Genomic DNA, 21,801 nt, shown 5'->3' with positions numbered 1-21,801 from the left:
TCTCATCACTAGGTCATGGTCCTGCCACCAGATAAATCTCTGCTATCTGCCCATAGACTGAGAGTTCAATGTTGCTTGTGTTAGTGACAGTGAATTTGGGGCTGAAAAATGAACTACTGATGAGAACTCCTGTTGAACCTGTATTGTTTGTTATTCTGAGGCAAGGATCTGGCATGGGCTAATCCAGCACTTCAAAGTTAACTGCTCTTACTTTGTATACAGAGCGTCATAACGGAGTGGCGTGGGTGATAAGAGAAATAAGGGACTGAGGGTTAGGATACACTGGGAAAATGGGACCCTGTTGAAAAACTCTTTGATCTCTTTAAAGTATTTTTTGAAAGCAAGAATCTATCAAAAAGGAAATGCCATTTAAAAGGCTAAAAGAAACAGCTGACATCCCCAAATTTGTTTTAATCTGCCCTGGAGAATATTCTTTTTAAAGATGCGTTAAGTCAGTGGAAGAAATACTTGTCAGAAGAAGGGAAATTAGAAAAAAATGAGGAAAGGTCATCAGAATGGAGACGTAGTTCTTGAAGCCTCTGCACACCATTCTTTTCCCTTCTCACAATGAAGAGAAGTAGCCTCAAGCAGCCATGGCCAAGTCTCAAGCAGAATTTGGGGCCACATTTGTTGTTATCAGGGATGCAGGTGTGTCACCTGCCCTGGTGTTCTGAAAGCATCGCTGGAGGCATCTCAGCATGCCCAGCAGGTTCTCAGGAGGGGGTTGCTCAGCCATGACATGGCTTGTTAGCCAAGATGTTGAGTGAGAAGTTGTTTCCTGATCCTTTCACAACCTCATCTGCCACAGGCAGCACAGCACAGGAGCTTCCAAAACTCCAGTCACTGCTTTACTTGATCATCCCAAAAGCCAGGATTGTAAAATCTCTGTCTCTCTTTGGAAATCTTTGTCTTATTGTCTTAAAAAATAGAATTTCAGCTGCTGAGCTGCTAAAGTGCTTGGGGATGTTTTATCCCCCTGAAAAGACAGAAGGAAGCACTCAGTAGTACCTGAAGGACCAGTCACATCTCAGGGACGTGCAGTGAGCACCAACCCAGGTAAATCCGTGGGCTTCAGAGGGCACTGGCAGCCTTTGGTGAGGGCATGGCTTGGGTTGCTCCTGGTTCCATGCAGTTTTCTCTGTGGAAATACTGTTTGAATTCCCTGCTTGCCCTTTTCTGGTCAGAGACATCCCTTCCCAGCTAATGCATCCATAGGGGCATCAGGAATGGTGTTGGCATCTAAAGGGAGGTCAGGTTCCATCCTGGTGAGCAGGAGAGGGGTGAGGCTTTGTTGCTGATGTTCAATGTGGCACAACAACCTCATCTGCCACAGGCAGCACAGCACAGGAGCTTCCAAAACTCCAGTCACTGCTTTACTTGATCATCCCAAAAGCCAGGATTGTAAAATCTCTGTCTCTCTTTGGAAATCTTTGTCTTATTGTCTTAAAAAATAGAATTTCAGCTGCTGAGCTGCTAAAGTGCTTGGGGATGTTTTATCCCCCTGAAAAGACAGAAGGAAGCACTCAGTAGTACCTGAAGGACCAGTCACATCTCAGGGACGTGCAGTGAGCACCAACCCAGGTAAATCCGTGGGCTTCAGAGGGCACTGGCAGCCTTTGGTGAGGGCATGGCTTGGGTTGCTCCTGGTTCCATGCAGTTTTCTCTGTGGAAATACTGTTTGAATTCCCTGCTTGCCCTTTTCTGGTCAGAGACATCCCTTCCCAGCTAATGCATCCATAGGGGCATCAGGAATGGTGTTGGCATCTAAAGGGAGGTTAGGTTCAATCCTGGTGAGGCTTTGTTGCTGATGTTCAATGTGGCACAGCACAGTCATTGTTCAGATGAAAATTTCAGCTCCTTCAATCAGCTTTGGTTCTCTCCCCTTTTCTGGTTTGCCATCCCCAGCCCAAAAAATAATATTTTGCTGGACATGGGAGTTTTGCAGCCACCCATCTCTCCAGGATCAACCAGACCTGCTCATGTGGGCATTAAAACACACGTGAGATGCCCACAGGATCAGCCAGACCTGCTCATGTGGGCATTAAAACACACGTGAGATGCCCACAGGATCAGCCAGACCTGCTCATGTGGGCATTAAAACACACGTGAGATGCCCACAGAGAGGCCAAGCCTGGAGAGCCTGAAAGGCTGGGAACTGCTGCCCCAAAGAAAAGCAAAGCTTTTCTCTTATCACTCCCTTCCAAATCCAACCAGCCAATTACACATCAATTAAACTTTGTTTGAACAATAATAGAAGCTTTGGCTCCATGTCAGCAACTGCTCCACGGTTAAGGGGATTGGATAGTAATAGTATAAATAAATAAACAAGAGATGCTTATTCTAACAGTTCATTTTAAAACAATTTGTGAATATCATGTAGAGATAAAATGTGCCTAGCATAAACTTAGCTAAGCAGTGACTGCTTCATTATCAGAACAAATAATTCACTAGCACATCATCTTTGAAGCTTGGGAGGCCTGTGGAATTGTGCTGCTTGTTTATTTTCCTGGCTTTTACTGTTTTTGCTACATTTCGTCTGCAGGGAAGGGTTTAGCTGGGGCTGTGGCAGTGTGGTGCCAAGCTCTGGTGATGCCAACCCTGCTCCCACTGCCCAGTCCCCAGTGCCAGGCTCAGCCCCTCTGCCCTCCCCAGGGCATCACCCAGTGACTGTGGGATTTTAGTGCCATATGGGGTGTCCTGGTTGCTTTTTTTGAGGGTGTCTTTCTTCTGTGAACATAAAATCTCCTTTAAGTTTTGCCTTGTGAGGGGCTGCTGCCATGGCACAGCAGCACTTTGTCCCTGCCAGTGCAGGGGTGGGACAGGAACGTGCCTGGCAGAGCCACTAAACCAGCAGAGAGCTTTGAGGGGCACATGAGACCCTCAGGATAGGGCTGAGGAGCCTGGATGGCCCCTTCTGCTCTGGCTGGAGCTGGAGGGAGGGAGAAATGGGTTTGAATGTGCCTAAAATGGGAGTGCTGTCAATTTTGGTGTTTTGCAGAAGAGGCTGTTGGGGCTGTGCTGAGTCCCTTGTGCATCACACGGGTGCTCGTGGCTGGTCCCTGGGTGGGCAGGGCAGCTGTGGGGCTGCTGGTGGCTGCTGGGCCCTGCTCCCTGAGTGGCCCTGCTGCCTCCACCTAAGGTGTGCTACTGGGTTGGACACACACCTGGTGTGGCTTTCAAAAGAAGGAGTATAAATTGGGAGGAAATAGGTCCAGTGCTGGACATCCCCACTCCAGGGGTGGTGTTGTCATTGGCACATTCAGGGCATTTGCTGCAGCCCATGGACACTGTGTCCAAACAGGTTTTGGGTCTGAACAACAGGTGATGAGCGAGGAATTGCTGCAATTAATTTCCTGAGTGTTGGTGGCTCAAACTTCACCAGACCTGAGTGTTGCTGTGCTGCACTTGTGCCCACCACTGAACCTCACCGAGCTGCCCCATTTGCCCAGGCAGGGCTGCAGCTGCCCTTGGCACAGGAGGTGCCCTGAGGATCAGATATCACCTGCTTGCACACGCTCCCCAGGAAGCCCCAAATTCCCAGTTTTTGTCCCCAATTTCTGCACAGCAATGCTCTCCCCCAGTTTGGAGCCCTGTGGGAAGGAGGGTGGATAAAACGGATCTGCCTGCATCTTGCTTTAGACCTCCCACCAAAGCCAGCCTGAGCTTTCCCAGAGCTTGGCAAGACTTTGGCAAGTTTTATTGCAGCACTGGGTGATTCTTGTGCCTCTGCTGGTCCCCGAGCAATGGATGATGAAGCAACCTATTGTGCAGGAGCTGGCCGGGCCGAGCATCCTCGGCGGAGCCGCCCATCCGCCCCAGCTCCTGCCTGGCCCGGCTGCCAGAGGGGCTGCCTGTGCAAAGGGGCTGCTCACTGCAGCTCCTCGTGCCTCTGAGTAGCTCCATTGACCTGTAGTAAATTTGGGCAAGCAGGCAGGTTTTTGGCCCCTTCCCAGGCCTGACAGGAGCTCTATAGAGCCACTGTAGGCATGGCCTCGCTCCCAGGCAGGGCTGGTGCAGCTCCACCGTGGGTTTCTGCTCCCTTCTTTCAAGTGGGACATTTAAAAAGGGCCAGGACATGATATGAGGTGCTGTCTCTTGATTTTTTTTTTTTTTTCTTTTTAATTCAATCTCTATGACTGCATTTCCTTGGCCCCAGCTCTCGGGTTTGTCATGCCTTCCCATCAGAGATGCACAACCCATGTTTGTATCATACCGCGGAGATATTTACTAAACGAGCCTCTGCCAAGGGGTTGAGAAATATGTTTTCATTAAGAAAATTAAACTGACAAGTCCCTGGACAGCACATTAGTCGCATATTTTTTCTTTAAGGCCAAAATGCAGCAGCTAATAATAATGATGAAATGTCCATGCACAGCCAAATTACTAAAATCTACCCATGTTTTCCTGGAAAAGAATGTGGAGAGTTGGCAAACTTGGTTGTAGCTGGGTCTGTGGACTGCTGAGCACAATGCTACCACTGCGAGATAGTGAGTGGTTTGCAAGTTAAGCAACACCTTCAATCAGATGTGAGTCCCCATTTGTTATCCTTAAAGAATTTCAGCTGTATATATTATAGTAGTACTTTGGCTCTTTGTATTTATTTTAGAGGGCTATACTAAAGAACATTATAAACTCAGGCATGTCCATGCTATATGAACTCCATATGCTGAAGCTTAATTTTAAATGCCATTAAAAAAGCACTTAACATTTACAATATATCAGTTCAGCTACTTTAGCAGCTTGGATGTTCTACAGTAAATGAAATGATTGAGGGAAAAAGAAATTCAGAAGCTCAGTGTTATAAAATCCCCAGTGCAGGTATGACACTGTCAAATTGTGTTCATTTCATTTATGTTTTTTAATAATTTTATCCTCTTTTTTTTAATTTTTTTTGTTTCATTTTAAAATGCCATTTTAAGGCCTAATTTAAAAAAGAATCTTGGCATTCAGATTGGATTCCTTATACAATTTTTTTCAATGTGTGAATTGGGCTGTGTATTCACAAATTGAAATGTCCCACTGTATTTACCCAGGTGCTTACCTGTAGGAGGAGAAGGTTAAGAGGAGTGCAGAGTTTATGAATGAAAATCAAAGAGGGACATTGCTAAACCACCCCTTTTTAGTCCAGGCTAATTACATGGTAAACATCTGGAATTTATGCAGGGCGCTTAAAAGAGTCAATTGAAACGATTTTGAACAGGGCCCATTTTGTTGCCTTCTCCCCAAGCAGCAACAAAATGGTGCTGCAGACTTGGACCAGCTCAGGAAAAGAGGGATAAAGTGGGGGGACAAAGTGGCCTTGATGTCTGATGGAGAAATGACATCAGGATTTGGGCCCATCTTAATTCACGTAATTAGAACGAGTCCAGGATGTGGCAATTCTCATCCTCCATCGCCTGTGCCGAGGGAAGGAGAACTTTGTGTCCTGCCTGGAGGGCTGTGGTGAGCCAGTTTGCTCTATTGACTCGGCTGTTTTTACTGGATGAGGAGGAGGTGGCGAGGATGGAGCCAAGAAAATAGTTATTCTGAGGATGTGAAGTGCCTAATCCTGCAAATCCTGGCTGCTGACACGGCCTCCAGGGACTGGGAAGCCCATGGCAGTGTCAGGATCCATTAGGGCCCTCTCCTTTGGATTGCAAGGCTGGACTGGGGTGGGATCTGCTGTTTTCACAGCCACATAGCTTCATAAAAGGTATTATTTAATATCACAAAGAGTCTTTAGGGATGTAAATGTTCTCTGGTGATGCACTGGTTTATGGGATGCTCTAGTTTGCTGTTGGTTGCTGCAGCCAGTGGGACAGGCATGTTTTGGTGGGAAGCTCTGCCATGCTCCATACTCCAGCAAGGTTTAAGGGTGTGCTGTGAATTTGGGAAACCCAGGAAGGCCAGAGGAGCCTGTCTGCACCACCACAGGGTTTAACCCTTCATCTCCCCCAGGCTTTACTGATCCTCAGCTCTCAGTTTGTTGGAGGGAACACAGGCGTAGAGATGGGACCTGGTGGATGTTGGGATTGTGTGGATGACAAAGCCCGTGCTTGGTTTCCTCTGAAATGTAGTCAGGTCTCCTGACTTTTCAAACACTTCCACAGCAGCAAGAAATCTGCAATTTTGGTGCTGCCATAAGCCAGGTAGAGCCTCCTGTAGAAGTGAGGGCTCCTTGTCCAAGCCTCCCACAAACAGGGATGTGTTGACCCCCTCTGTACCTCTCTCTGCACCCTCCTTTTCCTGGCACTGACCCATAGCCCCCCTCCCTATACCCTTATCAAAATTTGTGCCCACTTTTGCACTGACACACTCTGGAAAGAGAGAATTTAATTCAGGTGTGAACAAGAACCAACAATGTCCTGGCATGAATCCCTCTGATGGTGGATCTGCTTTTTGGGCTCCTCCAAGTGTCCATCAGTTCCAGTGCTCCATCCCTCCTAACGTGGTAACCCTCTGCTTTCCCTAAGGAGGATGTTTCCCAGTTACAAGGTCAAGGTGACTGGGATGAACCCCAAGACCAAGTACATTTTGTTGATCGACATCGTCCCGGCTGACGACCACCGCTACAAATTCTGTGACAACAAATGGTAAGACAACACTTCTGTTTGCCTGCTTTTCCATAGGAAATTTGCAATTGGATCAGCCATTTGTTGTGCAAACTTAGAAACCAACAGAAACACCTTCCCATGGGAGGGATGCCAACATCCCAGAGCTCTCTTTGCTGGAGCGGTGATGGACACAAGAGCCAGGGCTGCAAGTTTAAACCAGGCAAATATAAAATGAAATATTATTAACAGGCTGGGTGGTTAACTGCTGGAAAAAAGTGCTGCTGGGGGTGGTGACTTGTCCATCCCAAAGTGTTCCAGGCTGGGGAGTTTTCTTGGAGAAGGTGCTTTAGGCCAAGCACGGGTTATCTGGCCATGTGCAGTGTAGGAGGGTAAAGCCACAGCCTGCCTTGTACCAGAGGCTGGACAGGATGATCTAATGGTCCATTTTGGCCCTCAAAATCAGGTTTCTATGTGACTCAAGAAAAGTTTTAAATTCCTTTCTTCCACAGTAATATTTTGCTTTTAGGAGAGCAGCTATAAAGCGAAATATGGGGTGGTTCACTCAGAGCCCTGATTCTCTTCTGTTATTCTTCCCTTTGCCTTTCCAAGCAGAGCTACTTACCCGAGAGGCAGCTGGGATTTTTGCTCTCTGACAAAGGAAACGTGTTGTTTTCTCTTTTGATTTCCCCCCACAAAATGCCCGGCAGCCTCCCTCAGTGCCACTATTCGCTGTGGTTTCCCCAAACCCTTCCCCTGGCTGCTGCCTGCTGAAAAGCAATGGAAAATTTCACAGGGAACGAGCTCAGTGACATCCCAGAAAGCAGAAATTATTTACTTGCACATTAGGGCTGCTCCAGTTTTTTAAAAAAATTCCCTTTTCCGTGTGCTTTTGTCCCGGAACGCCGCTGGGTAAGAGGAGTGGACTGAGGGGCTCTGCACCACGGTGGCCACTTTGTGTCTTTCAGACATTAAACACGAGATGATGGATAGTCCTGAACCCTGTTTAATTTAGTTTTTGCCAGCCCTAGAGCTGTTTCCCCTTTTCCTTTTATTGCTGCTGGAAAGTTTCTGTTGTTTTTGGTAATATTGCTTTTATTGGGGTTTTATAAGAGGAGAACAATGTGGAGTAATGAGGGCGTTGCCATTAAATGATGTCTCATGGCTGGGCCTGGTGTCCATGGTGGTGTGGGGCAAGGGGAGCTGCAGAAGGGTGCTGGGCCAGAGTGGGAGGCAGCCCCTTCCCACTGGGGCAGGCTGAGGGAGCCCTGCCTGCCTGTGAAGGGTGCAGCCACCCCAGTTCTGCTCCTGCCCACGGGCACTTTCTGCTCTGCAGGGCCATCTCCCTTTGCAGAAGGCTCTTCCAAAAACCCAGACAAGTTTTCCTCCTTGAAAAGTGTCTCCACAATGCCCATGTGAGGACACTGCCCCAAGGAAATCCCGTGTGGGAGCAGGGATGGGGTTACCCTGCCAGCCTGTGATGCTGAAACAAGAATCCCAAAACCCGCCATGAGCAGCAGGAGCCTCCCTGACTCCCCTCATCCCAGTTCCCCCCCCCAGGGCTGGCAGGAGGGTCGCTGGGATGAGTCCAAGGACAAAAAGCTCTCCCGTGTGCCAGGGTGATGGCATGTGTCCCCTCTGTCCTCAGGATGGTGGCTGGGAAGGCCGAGCCGGCCATGCCGGGCAGGCTGTACGTGCACCCCGACTCCCCGGCCACAGGAGCCCACTGGATGAGGCAGCTGGTGTCCTTCCAGAAGCTCAAACTCACCAACAACCACCTGGATCCCTTTGGACACGTAAGAGACACGTTCTGCAAGGGCTTCGGGTGGAGGTGGGCCCACAATGCTGGGTTTGTGTCTGGGATGTCACAGTTAATAATCGTTAATTTAATAATTATTAAATTGTACATTATTTTGTGTTTGGGGAGAGTGTTTAAAGCAAAGGGAAGGGGTCTGTATGCTTCCCCTGCTCTTGGAAACACAGCCATGACTGGCTCAGTTGTGTCCTGCTAGATGCCACTGAGGTTTTCTTTTCTGCCCAGGAACTTTCTGGGCAGCACTGTGGGATTTTCAGCCTGGCACGTGGTACATGCAGCTCACAGAAGCTGGTTGCATAAACTGCTGATTTTCCAAGCTGGCTTTGGCAGCCCTAAAAAAGATGAAGTATTTTATTTGGAAAATTTGGATTCATGTGTATTGGGAATGCAGAGGTGGGGAGCACACAGTTATCTGCCCCAGTGCATTTAATAACTCAGACCAAGGGCCCTGGCAGCCTGTCAGGAGAGTGAGTGCTCAGATACTGCATATAAAAACACAGACCTGTCTGGTCTGCACAATTTGAGCTGAAAGTCATGTGAAAATAAACCATCCTTGGTGAGAGGAAGGGAAGAGAGAGGTTAAAACCCTTCTAGGTTTAGTGCCATCAGCTCCTCCTTGTACCAAAGGTAAGAGAATCTAATTTGTGTCATCAAATGTGGGGTTTAACCTGATGGTGTTTTAAGCAGCAGCAGTTTGGAGGGCCAGGGAGGCTGTGAGAAGGGTGCAGAGTGGGAAGGGATGTATCTGTTTTGTTTAAAATGACTGTGCACCCAGCCTCTAAAGAGCAGCTTTTCACTTGGAGCCAGTGTCCTGATGCCTCCCAAAGCTGTCCAGAAAGTGTGATAAGTGTGATGCTGGCACAGCTAAATCAGCTGGAGCTTTAGAGGGTTGACTCCAGAGGCAGGAACACCCCACCAGCTTAAAACACTGCTAAAAATTCAGAAATTTTGCCCGTGTTTATAATTTTTTTGTGGATTTTGAGCCTCCAAAAGCCGGGCCCTGACAGGGACTCGGTGATAACCCAGCCCCGTGCTGGGCCCTGACCCCCTCCCCACCCTACTGACCCCACTGAGACATGTGTGAGCTTCAAAGGCTCCCCGGCACCCTTTAATGCTGCTGCTATTAATCACAGCCCATCTCTGCTCCCCTGAAGGGGGGAAGCACCACGGAAATGAAATGAAATGAAACGACTGTGTCAGGGCTGTGTCAGCACCAGTGACACCCCTGCCACCGTTTGGCTGCCACAGCCATCCCGGGCCGCTGCCTTTGCACGTGGCATTTTTTCACTCTGTGTTTTCCTCTTGGTTAACTCTGCAGTTTAATATACGACTGTTTATGCTGTAAAATGTAAACCATAAAACATGCAGGATGTGCGATGTGGCTGTAAAACAAACAGGATGTGCCGTGTTGGTTTTGCAACTTTAAACGTTTGCTTTTCCTGACTTTGTCATTTTTTAACTGAGATTTTAGCACTGCATTTTAACAGGGCAGATTTTAACCCCCCCCTCCCTTCTCCTTTCCAATGAACAGCCTGCTTGTCTTTTCCCTACTGAGACAGTGGTTTGGGTTTTGGGGTGATATCCACCATGCTGTGGCTCCAGATGAGCCCTGCTCAGTGCCCTCACAGCCCAGCACCTTCCCTCTCACATTAATGGGAAAATGCCTGAAATAATCTGTTTTAAAGTGCCTGGTTTGCTGCTCTGTTCAGGCACTGACAACCTGCCTGGCTAAATGGCACTGAACCCACCCTCAGCCAGCTCCTCGTTAGGATTCTAAATTCATAATCTGCTTTAGAGATGTGGTGCTCCACTTTTTGTGGTGGTGCACATGGAGAGCTGGGCTCTGCAGCAGGACAGGGAAAGGCTCCCACCAGCTCAGGCTCAGTTCTGCTCCTGCAGGGCCTGTCCCACGAAGGCATTACGTTAGGAATAATAACAGCTTCTCATTTCTAGGAATTTGTTCCCAGTGACTGCAAACACTTTCTTAAAGCTCCCTAAAAAAACAAGTCAGGAAAGCCACAGGGTTTGTTTGCCTTCCCGTGCGCCAGCGGAGCCTGCCTGCCTTTCCTTTTGTCTTTGATTTCCTCCAAACCTCAAAACCACGTGGAGTGAGGATTTCTGCAGCCTTGGCTGGGGCATTTTTGGGTGTGTGGGCAGCAGCCCGGGCAGAGCTGAGCTGGGTCACCCACCCTGGCAGCCTCAGCCTCTGCGGTGTCCCCATCCCTCCACGGCTCCTCTGAGCCAGGGATCTCACCTGAGAGACAGGCAGCAGAAATTTCACATGATTCCATCAGAAATGAACCCATTTATCCATCCACGGCTGACTGTGCACTGAAATAGCTGCTTAATATCAGGGATGAGCAGCCCCATGGAGATTATGAGAAGTGGAGGCACATTTGAGGCTTAAAGTAAGTAAGATAAACATCTTAATTAATAAACTGTGGAGTTGAAGCCTTGCTGCAATCCATGGAATTAGACTGGAGATTATTTACCATGCTGGGGATGTGGGAAATCCTCACTCTCTGACAGCCAGCCCCTTCTCTGCAGCCTCACAAACCTCACTCCTGCTTGCCCTGGCTGTTATCTGTTGTGGTAAATTATTAGTTACAGTCAGAGGCATGGGAGGCATTTGTCAATGCAGACATGTAAAACTGAGCAGGTTTTATATCAGAACAAATTCAGAGCTCTGTAATCTGTGGCTGAGCAGGTTTTGTGGCAGGTAAGCCTGTGCCCAGCTCACACAGCACAGCCTGAAAACTGTGGGCTGTATATTTTGCTCCGGGGGGATTTTTCATCCATGAAAGGCTTCTTTCACACCAGGCTTAACAACTGAGGAACGTTCATGTTGGAAATGGATTAAGAAATCAGCAGCCACTGTAATGTTTAGCTACAGTGAGGTCTATCTGATCCCAAAGAAAGCACTGTAAGCCACCTCTGCTTAGAGTGAAATCTGAATTTATGTATTTTCAAAGCATTACATGCAGAGATAATCAACCTGATAGAGCCTCTGATTTACGTGGGGCTGGTGAGTGATTCTGAGCACCAGGGATTCTGGCAGGGCTGGTGCTTTGCTCTCTGAACAGGGCATTTGCAGAGGTGAAAATAATCTTGTAAGTACCAGCAAAGATGGCACATCCCTTACCCATTCCCAGAGTATGCTGTCTGGGAAATACCTGGTGGAAAATGGGAGTGACTCCATCACTCCAGGTTATTTTGTGCTAATCTCAGCTGCAGAGGAGGCACAAAAATCCCCTCTCTGTTGGACAGGGGAACACAGCACCTGTATTTCTTTAGAAAGCTGATTCAGGGCAGTATGGGGAAACAGCAGTGTGTGTCTGCACATGATAAATCCCCAGGAAGGGAATTCCACTCTCTCCAGAGGTTTAAAGTCCATAAACAGTGGGGTGGAAGGGGCCCATGGGATTGTCCTGGTGTGGGTCAGCTCCTGCCCTGGCAGGTGAGGGGTGCTCAGGGGGTGTGAGGCTGCTGAGGGACCACGAGGGGATGGCTCAGAGCTGCACTGGGGCTGCAGGGAGGGCATGGGAGCCTTTTGGGCTCTGGGGCTGGGTGTGGGAGCCTTTTGGGCTCTGGGGCTGGGTGTGGGAGCCTTTTGGGCACTGGGAATGGGTATGGGAAGCCTTTTGGGCACTGGGGCTGCAGGGAGGGCGTGGGAGCCTTTTGGGCTCTGGGGCTGGGTGTGGGAGCCCTTTGGGCACTGGGGCTGGGTGTGGGGAGCCCTTTTGGGCACTGGGGCTGGGTGTGGGAGCCTTTTGGGCTCTGGGGCTGGGTGTGGGGAGCCCTTTGGGCACTGGGGCTGGGTGTGGGGAGCCCTTTTGGGCTCTGGCCAGAGGACTGACCACAGTGGTGGCTCCAGACTTGCTGGCAGCTCAGGAGCCCAGGACCCTTCTCCTGAGGACTGAGGAATGAGATCTGCAGTACCCAGAGTTAAGGATGGGAGAAAACATTCCAGCCTTACCCCAGGCCTGGTTTTGAGCACTCAGAGTCACACCAGGGCAGCGCTGGAAAATGGGAGAGGAGTGAGAGCATCCCAGGAGGGGTTTGTGCTGCTGTTGTGCTCTGTTTTCAGTGACTCCTCTGAAATGAAACCTCTCTGCCAGGGGACTCAGCTCCTGCAGCCAGGAAAGGGCAAGAGCATCACATCAGTATTCTTGAGAGGTTCTGACTGGGACCAGATCGATTGGAAATGAAAAAATGGGAATATAAAGAATATATAAATACATTCTAGAATATAGAAAGGTATTCCTGCAGAGAAACAAGCAAATAAGCAAAGGAGGCAAGTAATAAATGGAGAATAGAAGTGGAGGTTGTGACAAATAAAAGTAGATATTTAATTTAATCCTCCCCAACTCAGCATTGCTGAGCTTGGTTGTGTTACAAACTCTGCACCTACCTCACTCCTGGGCTGCTGCTGGTGCCTTTTAATTGCCATAATTACTTTGTCTGCTTTTAAAAGAAAGCTTTATTTTAGTTTCTGGGATGTAACCAACCAACTACAGGGTATTATAGATGGCCTGTCACTCATGACAGCATCTGAAGTGATATTCCTGTTTTCCTTGACCCAAATCTGCTGTTTACTGGCTTCACTCATTAATGCTGATGAGTTTGTTATTTCTCTTCAGATTTAATATTTGCACACTTGGTTTTATTTGATTATCACTGAAAGCCTTAATTTTTCCCCTAGTCCTGGGGTTTCCTTTTCATTTTTCTATTAATTAAATCAGCTTTTTTCTGCCTGTGCCCGTCAGACGCACTCAGGCACTTTTAATTAGCTCCACGTCCTGCTAATCTTGCAAAACCCTAATTTTGATTCATAATTTTTTTTTATTTGTTTGCTTTATGACTTGTGGCCAAGCAGTTTCCTCTCGGGTGCTGGTGGGAGGTTTTATGTGCTGCCTTGGAAGCAGCTTCCCCACCCCGGGCACTGGGATCTCCAGAGGGAGGGAGGGAGGGAGGGAGGGATGGGGGAGAGGACACAGCCTCAGCCCTCTTGTCCTGCTCAGAGCCATCTTCAGCTAAAAATTTCCTGTATTTTAATGTATAACATTTGGGGGTTTATAAATATAAATATAAATATAAATATAAATATAAATATAAATATAAATATAAATATAAATATAAATATAAATATAAATATAATAGAAATATATGTATATCTATATAAATATAAAAATAGATAATATAATCTATATTATTTCTTATATATGGCATCCCGGGCACTGGGATCTCCAGAGGGAGGGAGGGAGGGAGGGAGGGATGGGGGAGAGGACACAGCCTCAGCCCTCTTGTCCTGCTCAGAGCCATCTTCAGCTAAAAATTTCCTGTATTTTAATGTATAACATTTGGGGGTTTATAAATATAAATATAAATATAAATATAAATATAAATATAAATATAAATATAAATATAAATATAAATATTTCTATTTCTATTTCTTTCTTATATATGGCATTAATTTCTATTTCTATTTCTATTTCTATTTCTATTTCTATTTCTATTTCTATTTATATTTATATTTATATTTATATTTATATTTATATTTATATTTATATTTATATTTATTTATATGTAATCTCCCCCACTACCAAACCACCTTTTTTACCAATCCATTTAAACCCTTTTGCCCACCCCTAAATTTGCAGACAATTTTTTCAGAGCATCACTAAGCCTTCTGCTGAAAGAATATCCATGAAAAGATTCTTTTCCTTTTCTTTTCTTTATTTTTTTTGTACCCATTCATTTTAGGAAACCAGAGCAATAATGGCACCCAAATAAATGACAAAGTGAAGTTTTACATTGTTTGCAGAAAGACAAAAAAGAGCAGAGCTGTGTGGCCCTGGGATGGTGTGTGCTCCACAGGGAGGGATGGGTCCAGGGTTTCCATTTCAGTCCTGGGCAGAAGAGGCCCATGACCTGGTGGTTGAAAAGAAGATTTACTTCTCTCTGTTCAATCTTTTTGTTGTCACATCGCTGGTCTGTGTGAGTCAAATGCAGCAGGTTTTGGTACAGCTGAGCTGGAGTCACTCCTGAAACGGCCGGGATTGCAGAGGGAGCCAGCCTGGAGCGGGGCAGGGCAGAGGTGACAGCAGGGGTCACCCGGGGGGTCACACCCCAAAACCTCCCGTGGCAGAGCAGGGGTGGAATCACCCCAAGCTGTGTCCCAGTGAATTCCAGCTGAGGGGAGAGCAAACCCAGAAACTTTGGCCACCTCCTAAGGAACTTTTCTCTGAGCTCATGTTGAACCTTTTCCCAGGATTTTCCAGCTTTTCTTTTCTTCCCCTCCGTGCTGATTGCCAGGGCAAACGTGTGCATTTGGGAGGCTCCCCTGCAGCCCTGCAGGAGCCCCTGGCTGCACCCAGGGCTGGGAAGAGCCTGCTCTGTGCCTGCCTTGGGGCAGAGAGAGGGGAATCCTCCCCTGGGAGGGAAAACCCACAGCGTGGGATCCAGGGAGTACCGGAGCAGTACCGTCAGCTGCTGCAGAGCCTGTGGGCACAGAATGTTTTATTTGGTTGAGCTGGGTGATCTCAGGGGCCTTTCCCACTGCAAATGTTGGTGTGATTTTCATGCTGGCTTTGGGGTGAGGTGTCCCAGGGTGGGTGCAGGGAAAAAAGGGATCTGTGATCCCAAATCCCCTGGACACATCCCGGGTCAGTTCCAGTGCTGATGGAGCATCTCCAAACCATTCACTCCTAAAAACCCCTTCAGTCTGGGCTGTTTATACCACCAAATGCTCAAAATATTAATTGAGATGATTCTGCAGAGCCTCCTTGATTAAAACACGTTTTTTTCCATGCAGAAAACTGGATTGTCAGGTTTTTGTGCTGGGCCATCACACTCCAGCTCCGAGTCCCAGTGTGGGACCAGGGCCAGCCTCAGCTCAAAGGCTTTTTCACTTTGAAAGAATAGAGGGAAGGAAGAAAGAAGCAGAAAATATATTAAAATGCAAGATTTTATATTAGTTATGTGATCCCCCGGGAGCAACCATAAAATTATGTGGCTTTTTCGTGGCCATTTACTATTCAATATAAAAAGGGGAGTTGCCATAGCAACCACTGCATCATCTGACATCTGATACCTTGGCCAAACAGGGAGCTCTTAAATCAACTCCCCAAATTTCATATGAAAGTAAATACATTTTACTGGTGATTTCAAGGCGAGTTTGCCTTGTGACAAGGAATGTGGCACCATTTCCCCAGCTCAGCTCGTGGCCTCTGGGTCCCATCCTGCAAACTCAGGCCCTGGAGCTGACATTACTCAGCAGTGTGAGAGATTAGGACTTAGAGGAGTTTGTTTTCCTAAGTAAAATTAAATGAAAGGAGCAAATGACACCATTTCTTTTAACATTTCTTGCTGGCTGGGGAATGCCAACAAAATGAAGAAGTTGAGTGCAGTAAGAGCTGAAGTTCCAGCTGCAAGTGTGTGAGCAGCACAAAGGAGGGAGACAGGGGAGTGAAAATAGAAATAAAAATTGGAAGGATGTTTGTGTAAGCTCCCATTGGACTGTGGGGCTGGGCTGCACGAGTGACACTGAGGGGTGGCAGTGACATCACCCTGGGGTGCTCTGCCTTCTCTGCCAGCACCAAGGCAGTGCCAGGGGCTGGGGGAGCAGCCAAGAGGGGCAAAACATTTCCCAAAATATCCAGGAGCTCTTTGGGTCTCACCTGGTGCAGCCCAGGAGGGTCCCAACCTATCCCAAACTGCCTCCTTCTTGTACAAAAACAATTTCAAAATAAGTGTGACAGTGTCTGAATTCATCTCCCCAGGAACAAGGGAAGTGCAGGAAAATACAAAATTATTGTTTTGACATCACCTTTGAGGCCAAGGGCTCCTACATCACTGCTCAGTGCTCTGTCCCATCTATTAAAATACTTCTCATTTTTGACACAATTCTTGAAGCTAATCTTTCCACTGATGTTCGTCACTGGAGTGGAATTTACATTTGTTTTGTGTATTTTTAGCTTTCCAAAGCAGCCTTGAAAACTATTTAGCCCGAATTGTTGGCATTTCACTTTGCACAGACTCGGTGTTTGTGGCTAAAGGTTGTTTTTGGGGTGGTTTGTAAGGGTTTTGAATGCACAGGGATTACACCAAGCACAGGTGAGGGGGATTTGTGTGCAGACACAGCCTCTGTGCAGGAGTTCTTGTTCTTGAGTAAAATGCTGGTTTTATACAGAGAGTGGTTGCTGATTCCCAAAAAATGTGGGAAATCCCCTCTGCATCTGGTGGGGAGCCACACACTCAAATTCCAACAGGAATTACACTGAGACAGGTGAGCTAATATTAATTTTTTGTGCAATGGACAGAAATGCCCTAACTTGTAAATGCAGTGGCAAAATTTGGCCATTTAGGGATTTTTTCGTTATAAAACTCCAGGCAGATCTGCAGCCACAACTGAAACACTGAGCATCTGTCAGAAATCCTTTCCTGAGTTCTTCTATCAGGCTCCAAGAAGTTCATTTGTTCATTTTGGAAATTGCTTGAGCTCATTACTTTGAAGATGTTATTAAAAACTCATTTATCTTTTTAAAGGGGTCATTACAGCCCAGTGGGTCCTGCTTTGGAGGGGGAACACAGGCTGTTCATGCAGGGTGTATCAAAACTTGGGCTCCTCATTTTCCCTTTGGAAAGCTCAGTTTAAAGTTGTTTTCTCCATCCTGAAGCTGAGTTGCTCCAGCTCTGGGGAAAATCCACCCGTGCTGGGCAGTGTGGGACAGACAGTGAGGAGAGCTCAGCAATCCCCAGTTTTGCTCCAGACAGCCATTATTTATCAGCATTGCCTCAGCTCTTAATTACTGAAAATTGAAATGTCCCTTCTTTCAGGAAAGTCCTGTCCCTTGGGTGTTACTTTGTTTTATGAGTGGCTGATACATGAAAGGGAGAAAAGGCTGCAGCCCCAAACCTGAGCCGACCCTCTCAGATCTACACCAACAGCCACAAAGTGGTTCAGAGGCTTGATGCAAAGCTGATAAAATGCCAAAAATTCCTCATTCTCTCTCTTGGGGAGCAGGGAGGGTTGTCTGGAAAACGTCAACAGTAAAAATTGCATTTAAGTGGTGCATAGTGCAGCAGCTACTGTGGGCAGGGGGACTGCAGCAGATGAGGGGGTTTGGAGAGCACGAGCTCCATGCTCTGCCTCCCATCCTGGCTGGAGCACCTGGAGCTGCTGCTCTGAGCTCTCCTGGCCGTGGCAGTCATGGGGAAGAAAGGGTTTCTGGACACAGAGTAATCACTGAGCAAAAACCTTCTGCTTCTTGGTAATTCTCATTTAAAACTGGCTAAAACCATAATTAGTGTGAGCTGATGTTGGTGTGCTGCAGTGTGCACATCCATCCATCATCCATCCCTCCATCCATCCATCCCTCCATCCAGTCATTTATCCACCACCAGTGGAAGACGCCAGCCATGCCAGTGTCCCCTCCTGTCCCTGTCCCTGTCCCTTTCCCTGTCCCTGTCCCTGTCCCTGCCCTGGGCTTTGGCGCCCCAGGGCTGACAGCCTGGCTGGAGTCCCTCTCTCCCAGGAGCAGGCAGGCTCAGGAGCCCATTTGGGAGCAGGAGGAGATTGGACAGGACCATGCTAAGAAAACAAGGCAGCAGTGTTTCTTCTTTGCCCAGTGAAAGGAATAAAGGTTTTTCTTAAAACCATCCCACTTCTTAAAAGAAATTCCATTTCTCGAAGCCATTTTCTTCTGCAGTGTCTGGGCACATCCCTGCTGTGTGGAACCTCAGTGCTGCAGTGGGATGAGCCTGGGCAGCCTCTCTCAGCCCAAAAAGCTCCAAAAACCCTTTCCTGGAGCCAGGCTGTGCTCCCTGCTGGCCCCCAGCCCCTCCCCAGCCCCCCTGGCACCCTCCAGAAAGATCCCTTGGCTGGGGCTGGTCCTGCCTTTCCCTGGCCAAGGCTCGAGGAGGGGAGAGGTGCCTGGACCAGCCACCCACACTCAGCCACTCCACAAACAGCAGAAAAACCAAGCTGCTGCTTTGTAGTTTTTTTAATTTTCTTTTTTTAATTTTTTTTTTACCAGCAGATAAAAGAAAAATAGCTTTCTAGCTTTTTTTCCCCTGTGGTTTCTGTGCTGGTTTTTTTTTTTCCTCTGCTAAACTGTGTATTTTTCAGCTCAGTAAAGCATTTATTAGGAGTCTTTACAGGCCAGGCTGCTGGTGAATTATATATTGTACAGCTTCGGCGTGAGCTGGGGGAAAAAAAATTATGACATTTTTCCACCCAGACCGATTCTATCCAATAGCAATGGAAAATGAGGGTTTACCAGGAAAGCTTTAAGTTCAGCTCTGCTTGCCAGAGCTGCAGAAACCTTCTGTGCCTTGGTCCATGTGCGTTTCTAGAATGTCAATTTTCCTTTCTAACTCACAAGCGAAGCTAAAGCTGAGCTCTGCCGAGCTTTGGGTCCTGCTGCAAAGTCTCCAACAGCCGTGGCTTGACTCGTTTCTTTTTTGAAAGGATTTCTCACTTTGGCATCAATTGTTTTCCAGATCATCCTTAATTCAATGCACAAGTACCAGCCGCGGCTGCACATTGTGAAGGCGGACGAGAACAACGCCTTCGGCTCCAAGAACACGGCTTTCTGCACCCACGTCTTCCCAGAGACCTCCTTCATCTCTGTCACCTCCTACCAGAACCACAAGGTAGGCAGCTTTTGGGGCTACAAGTGCTTTATTTCTGGCCAGGAACTTTGTCAGAGAATCTCCCTGTTCTGCTGGTTTAAAAGACAAGTTTGTGTCCTGGCTGTAAGCGGGAGGGATGAGCCGGGGTGCAGCTCTGCAGGAGCAGGGATGCTGCTGGTAACAATATTTTGGCAAAGCCTGGGCTGCCCTGACTCGCTGTGCTGTCATTCAAACAGCAAAGCACATGGAATAATGAGCAGTAAAGCTTGCCCATAAATCTGCAGTGAGCAGTAATTACAGAATGTGTGTTTAGTGAGACAGATGAGGAATGTAACCATAAAAACGGAACTCGGAGCTGCCCCTGCGGTTTCACGTGGGGACAGCAGGGGCTGGGGCTCTGGGGAGGGGACTTTGGGGTACAGAGGGGCAGTTCTGTGCTCTGGCTGGGTGTCAGGGCACCTGTGTGCTCTGGGGCTGCTTTGGGGTGTGAGCGTGGTGTTACCTGTGCAGTGGGCAGAGTTCTGCCTCAGCTGGACCCCAGCAGGACTGACAGCAGTGGGACAGGAAATTGTCACCTCCCTGTGTCACCTCAGCAGGGAAGGGACAGGGGAGGATGACAGCAGGGCATGGAAAGGCTTCAGATTCTTTCCTGCTACTGCTCTGCCTGTGCACAAGCTCCTGCTCCCGGGCATTTTCCTAATGGCAAAGTCCAATAGCTGTTTGAGGAATAATTAATAATTTAATTGGAATTTTTAAAGGGCATCAAGATTCATAACTGAAGGTGCAGAGTCAGGTCCTGTCACCCTGAGTGTGAAATCTGCCATGTGTAACTGTACCAGTTCCTTTCCTACACATTCACAGGAAAATCCTGCAGGAACAGGAACAAGTGTGAAATTCTTCCTCCCCAATAACCTGACCAGAGCTTTTCCTCCCAAGCAGGATGCCTGTGTGCCCTTTGATGCTGGAAGCACGGAGTGCTTGCAAAAATGCTGCAATTAGTGAGCCAGTAAAGAGACTCAGAGCAGGAGCATGGATGTGGTATGGTCAGGCAGGGTGGGGGAAAGGCCCATTAGGACACTGAAGGCAGAAAAGTTGTAGCTCTTGATGTAAAATGACCAATTGCCCAAACATGGTTAACCAAAAAGACTCAAAAGAGCTTATATTTAATACATATTTAAAATGGCTGCTGTCAATGGTGCCTTTCATCCCTAAAGTTCCCAGAGTGCTCCAGGAACTCCACACTTGCACTGTCACTGCTGCCCAGCTGTGCTGGGGGTTTGTGGCTGGGGGGCAGCACAGGGAGCACCTGACAGATTTAGGGAAAATGTCCCAGATGAGCCCAAATTCTTTAGTGAAGATCCTGTGAGGAGCCTCTGGGGTCTGCAGGAGGGGGGGATGGACACTGCCCTGAGCAGGGGACACAGGGACCTGCAGAAGTGACAGCAGGCAGAAGGACCTCAGGACCTCTCCAGAACCTCAGTGTGGTCTGGAGAAAATCTCAACCTCGGAGGAATACCTGAATGGTTTTATTTATTCTCTTAAGCATCAACAATGAAAAACCTGGTCTGGGTTTCTTTTAGAAGAAAAACAAACTGCTGAACTATATTTAGCTCAGAAATCTCCTGCTAGCAAGAAGTGTGGCTGTAAATAATTGTATTCCTAAAGAAAAAAAAGAGGATAGAGGTTACCCCTGGGCACAGGTCAGGGAGGAAGGTGTGTGATCCCCCAAATCCCCTCGTGGGCTGGATGAGGCCAGGCCCAGGTGACGAGGAGGGACTGAAGCCCTGATCCTGCTCACGTCAGAGGAAAACCACGATCGCTAAATAACAAAATGAAATTAAGATGTACAAACCTGCTGTCAGGCTGTGGGTTTGGAAGGGTCCTACTCTTCTTGTGGTTCATCAGCTGCTTGAGCTTCCCTGGAAGAGTTTGAGCCCTGGAGGCTGCTTAAATTCACATGTCACCACCTTCCCCTGCAGCACTGATAGCGGCCAGCTGTGCTCTCAGGAGTTTTTTTGGTAAAGGATATTTTTCAACATTGCTAAAAAGTGCATTTGTTAGTAACAGCAACGCTCTGGAAAACCATCCCAAAGCAGAACTGGCTGCTCTCCTCAGCCTTAAAATGGGATGCAGGGGGCTCAGAGCAGGGAGAGGGGCTGTGCAGGGATAAAAGAGTGTTTGGGTTGTGATTTTCAGAGTTAAAATGCCTGAATGGTGGCCATAAAGGTGTGTTAAATTGTAGTGGAAATTAGGGAGAGCCACACCATGACAAGCAGGGCTCTCTAACATGGAAACAGAGGAAACCTTTTAATTCAGACAAATAAATTCTCTCTATCAGGAGTCCAGAAAAAGAACAGAGGGCTTAGAATAAGACCCAGACCCTGCATTTCACAGGGGTCACCAGGACTGGGCCCCTTGAGACCCAGCAGCTCAGCCCTGCTGCTGCTGCACTTCTGCTCTGATTTGCTTTCAAACACTTTATTCTTGGTTTTGTTCTTTTCAAGATAACCCAGCTGAAAATTGAGAACAACCCCTTTGCCAAGGGCTTCCGGGGCAGCGACGACAGCGACCTGCGCGTGGCACGGCTCCAAAGGTACCTCCCTCCTCCTCCTCCTCCTCCTCCTCACCCTCACGGGCTGCAGCTCTTGGCAGAAGCAGCTGAAGGTGCCAGAGTGTTGCTGGTGCCCGAATGGCACTGATACCCTCCGAAGGCCCTGCTGCCACCCCGTGCTGCCAGCCTTGCCCACGCCCAGAGCAGCGCGGCGAGTTCATCCTCTGAAGCAAAGGGTGCTGAAGTCACTGGCTGGAGCTGCTCTGGGG

General features: G+C 48.0%; 1 protein-coding gene across 3 annotated transcripts in view; it reads left to right on the top strand.

The window, feature by feature from the left end:
• Nucleotides 1-21,801, top strand: part of TBX4 (T-box transcription factor 4) — a 35,183-nt gene that overhangs the window by 8,175 nt on the left and 5,207 nt on the right. For all 3 annotated transcript variants that reach the window (XR_005628858.1, XM_039721004.1, XM_039721005.1), the window contains exons 4-7: nt 6,453-6,572; nt 8,179-8,326; nt 18,850-19,002; nt 21,486-21,574. Coding sequence is in view for 2 of the 3 variants with exons in the window: in XM_039721004.1 (XP_039576938.1) it covers nt 6,453-6,572; nt 8,179-8,326; nt 18,850-19,002; nt 21,486-21,574 (510 nt within the window). In the remaining variant the exon portion in view is untranslated. The remainder of the gene's footprint in view (nt 1-6,452; nt 6,573-8,178; nt 8,327-18,849; nt 19,003-21,485; nt 21,575-21,801) is intronic.

Source organism: Passer montanus, unplaced genomic scaffold (assembly GCF_014805655.1).
Source record: "Passer montanus isolate IOZ18808 unplaced genomic scaffold, ASM1480565v1 scaffold44, whole genome shotgun sequence".
Lineage (NCBI taxonomy): Eukaryota > Metazoa > Chordata > Aves > Passeriformes > Passeridae > Passer > Passer montanus.
The sequence above is the reverse complement of the archived record's forward strand: the minus strand, read 5'-3'. Positions and strand labels throughout refer to the sequence as shown.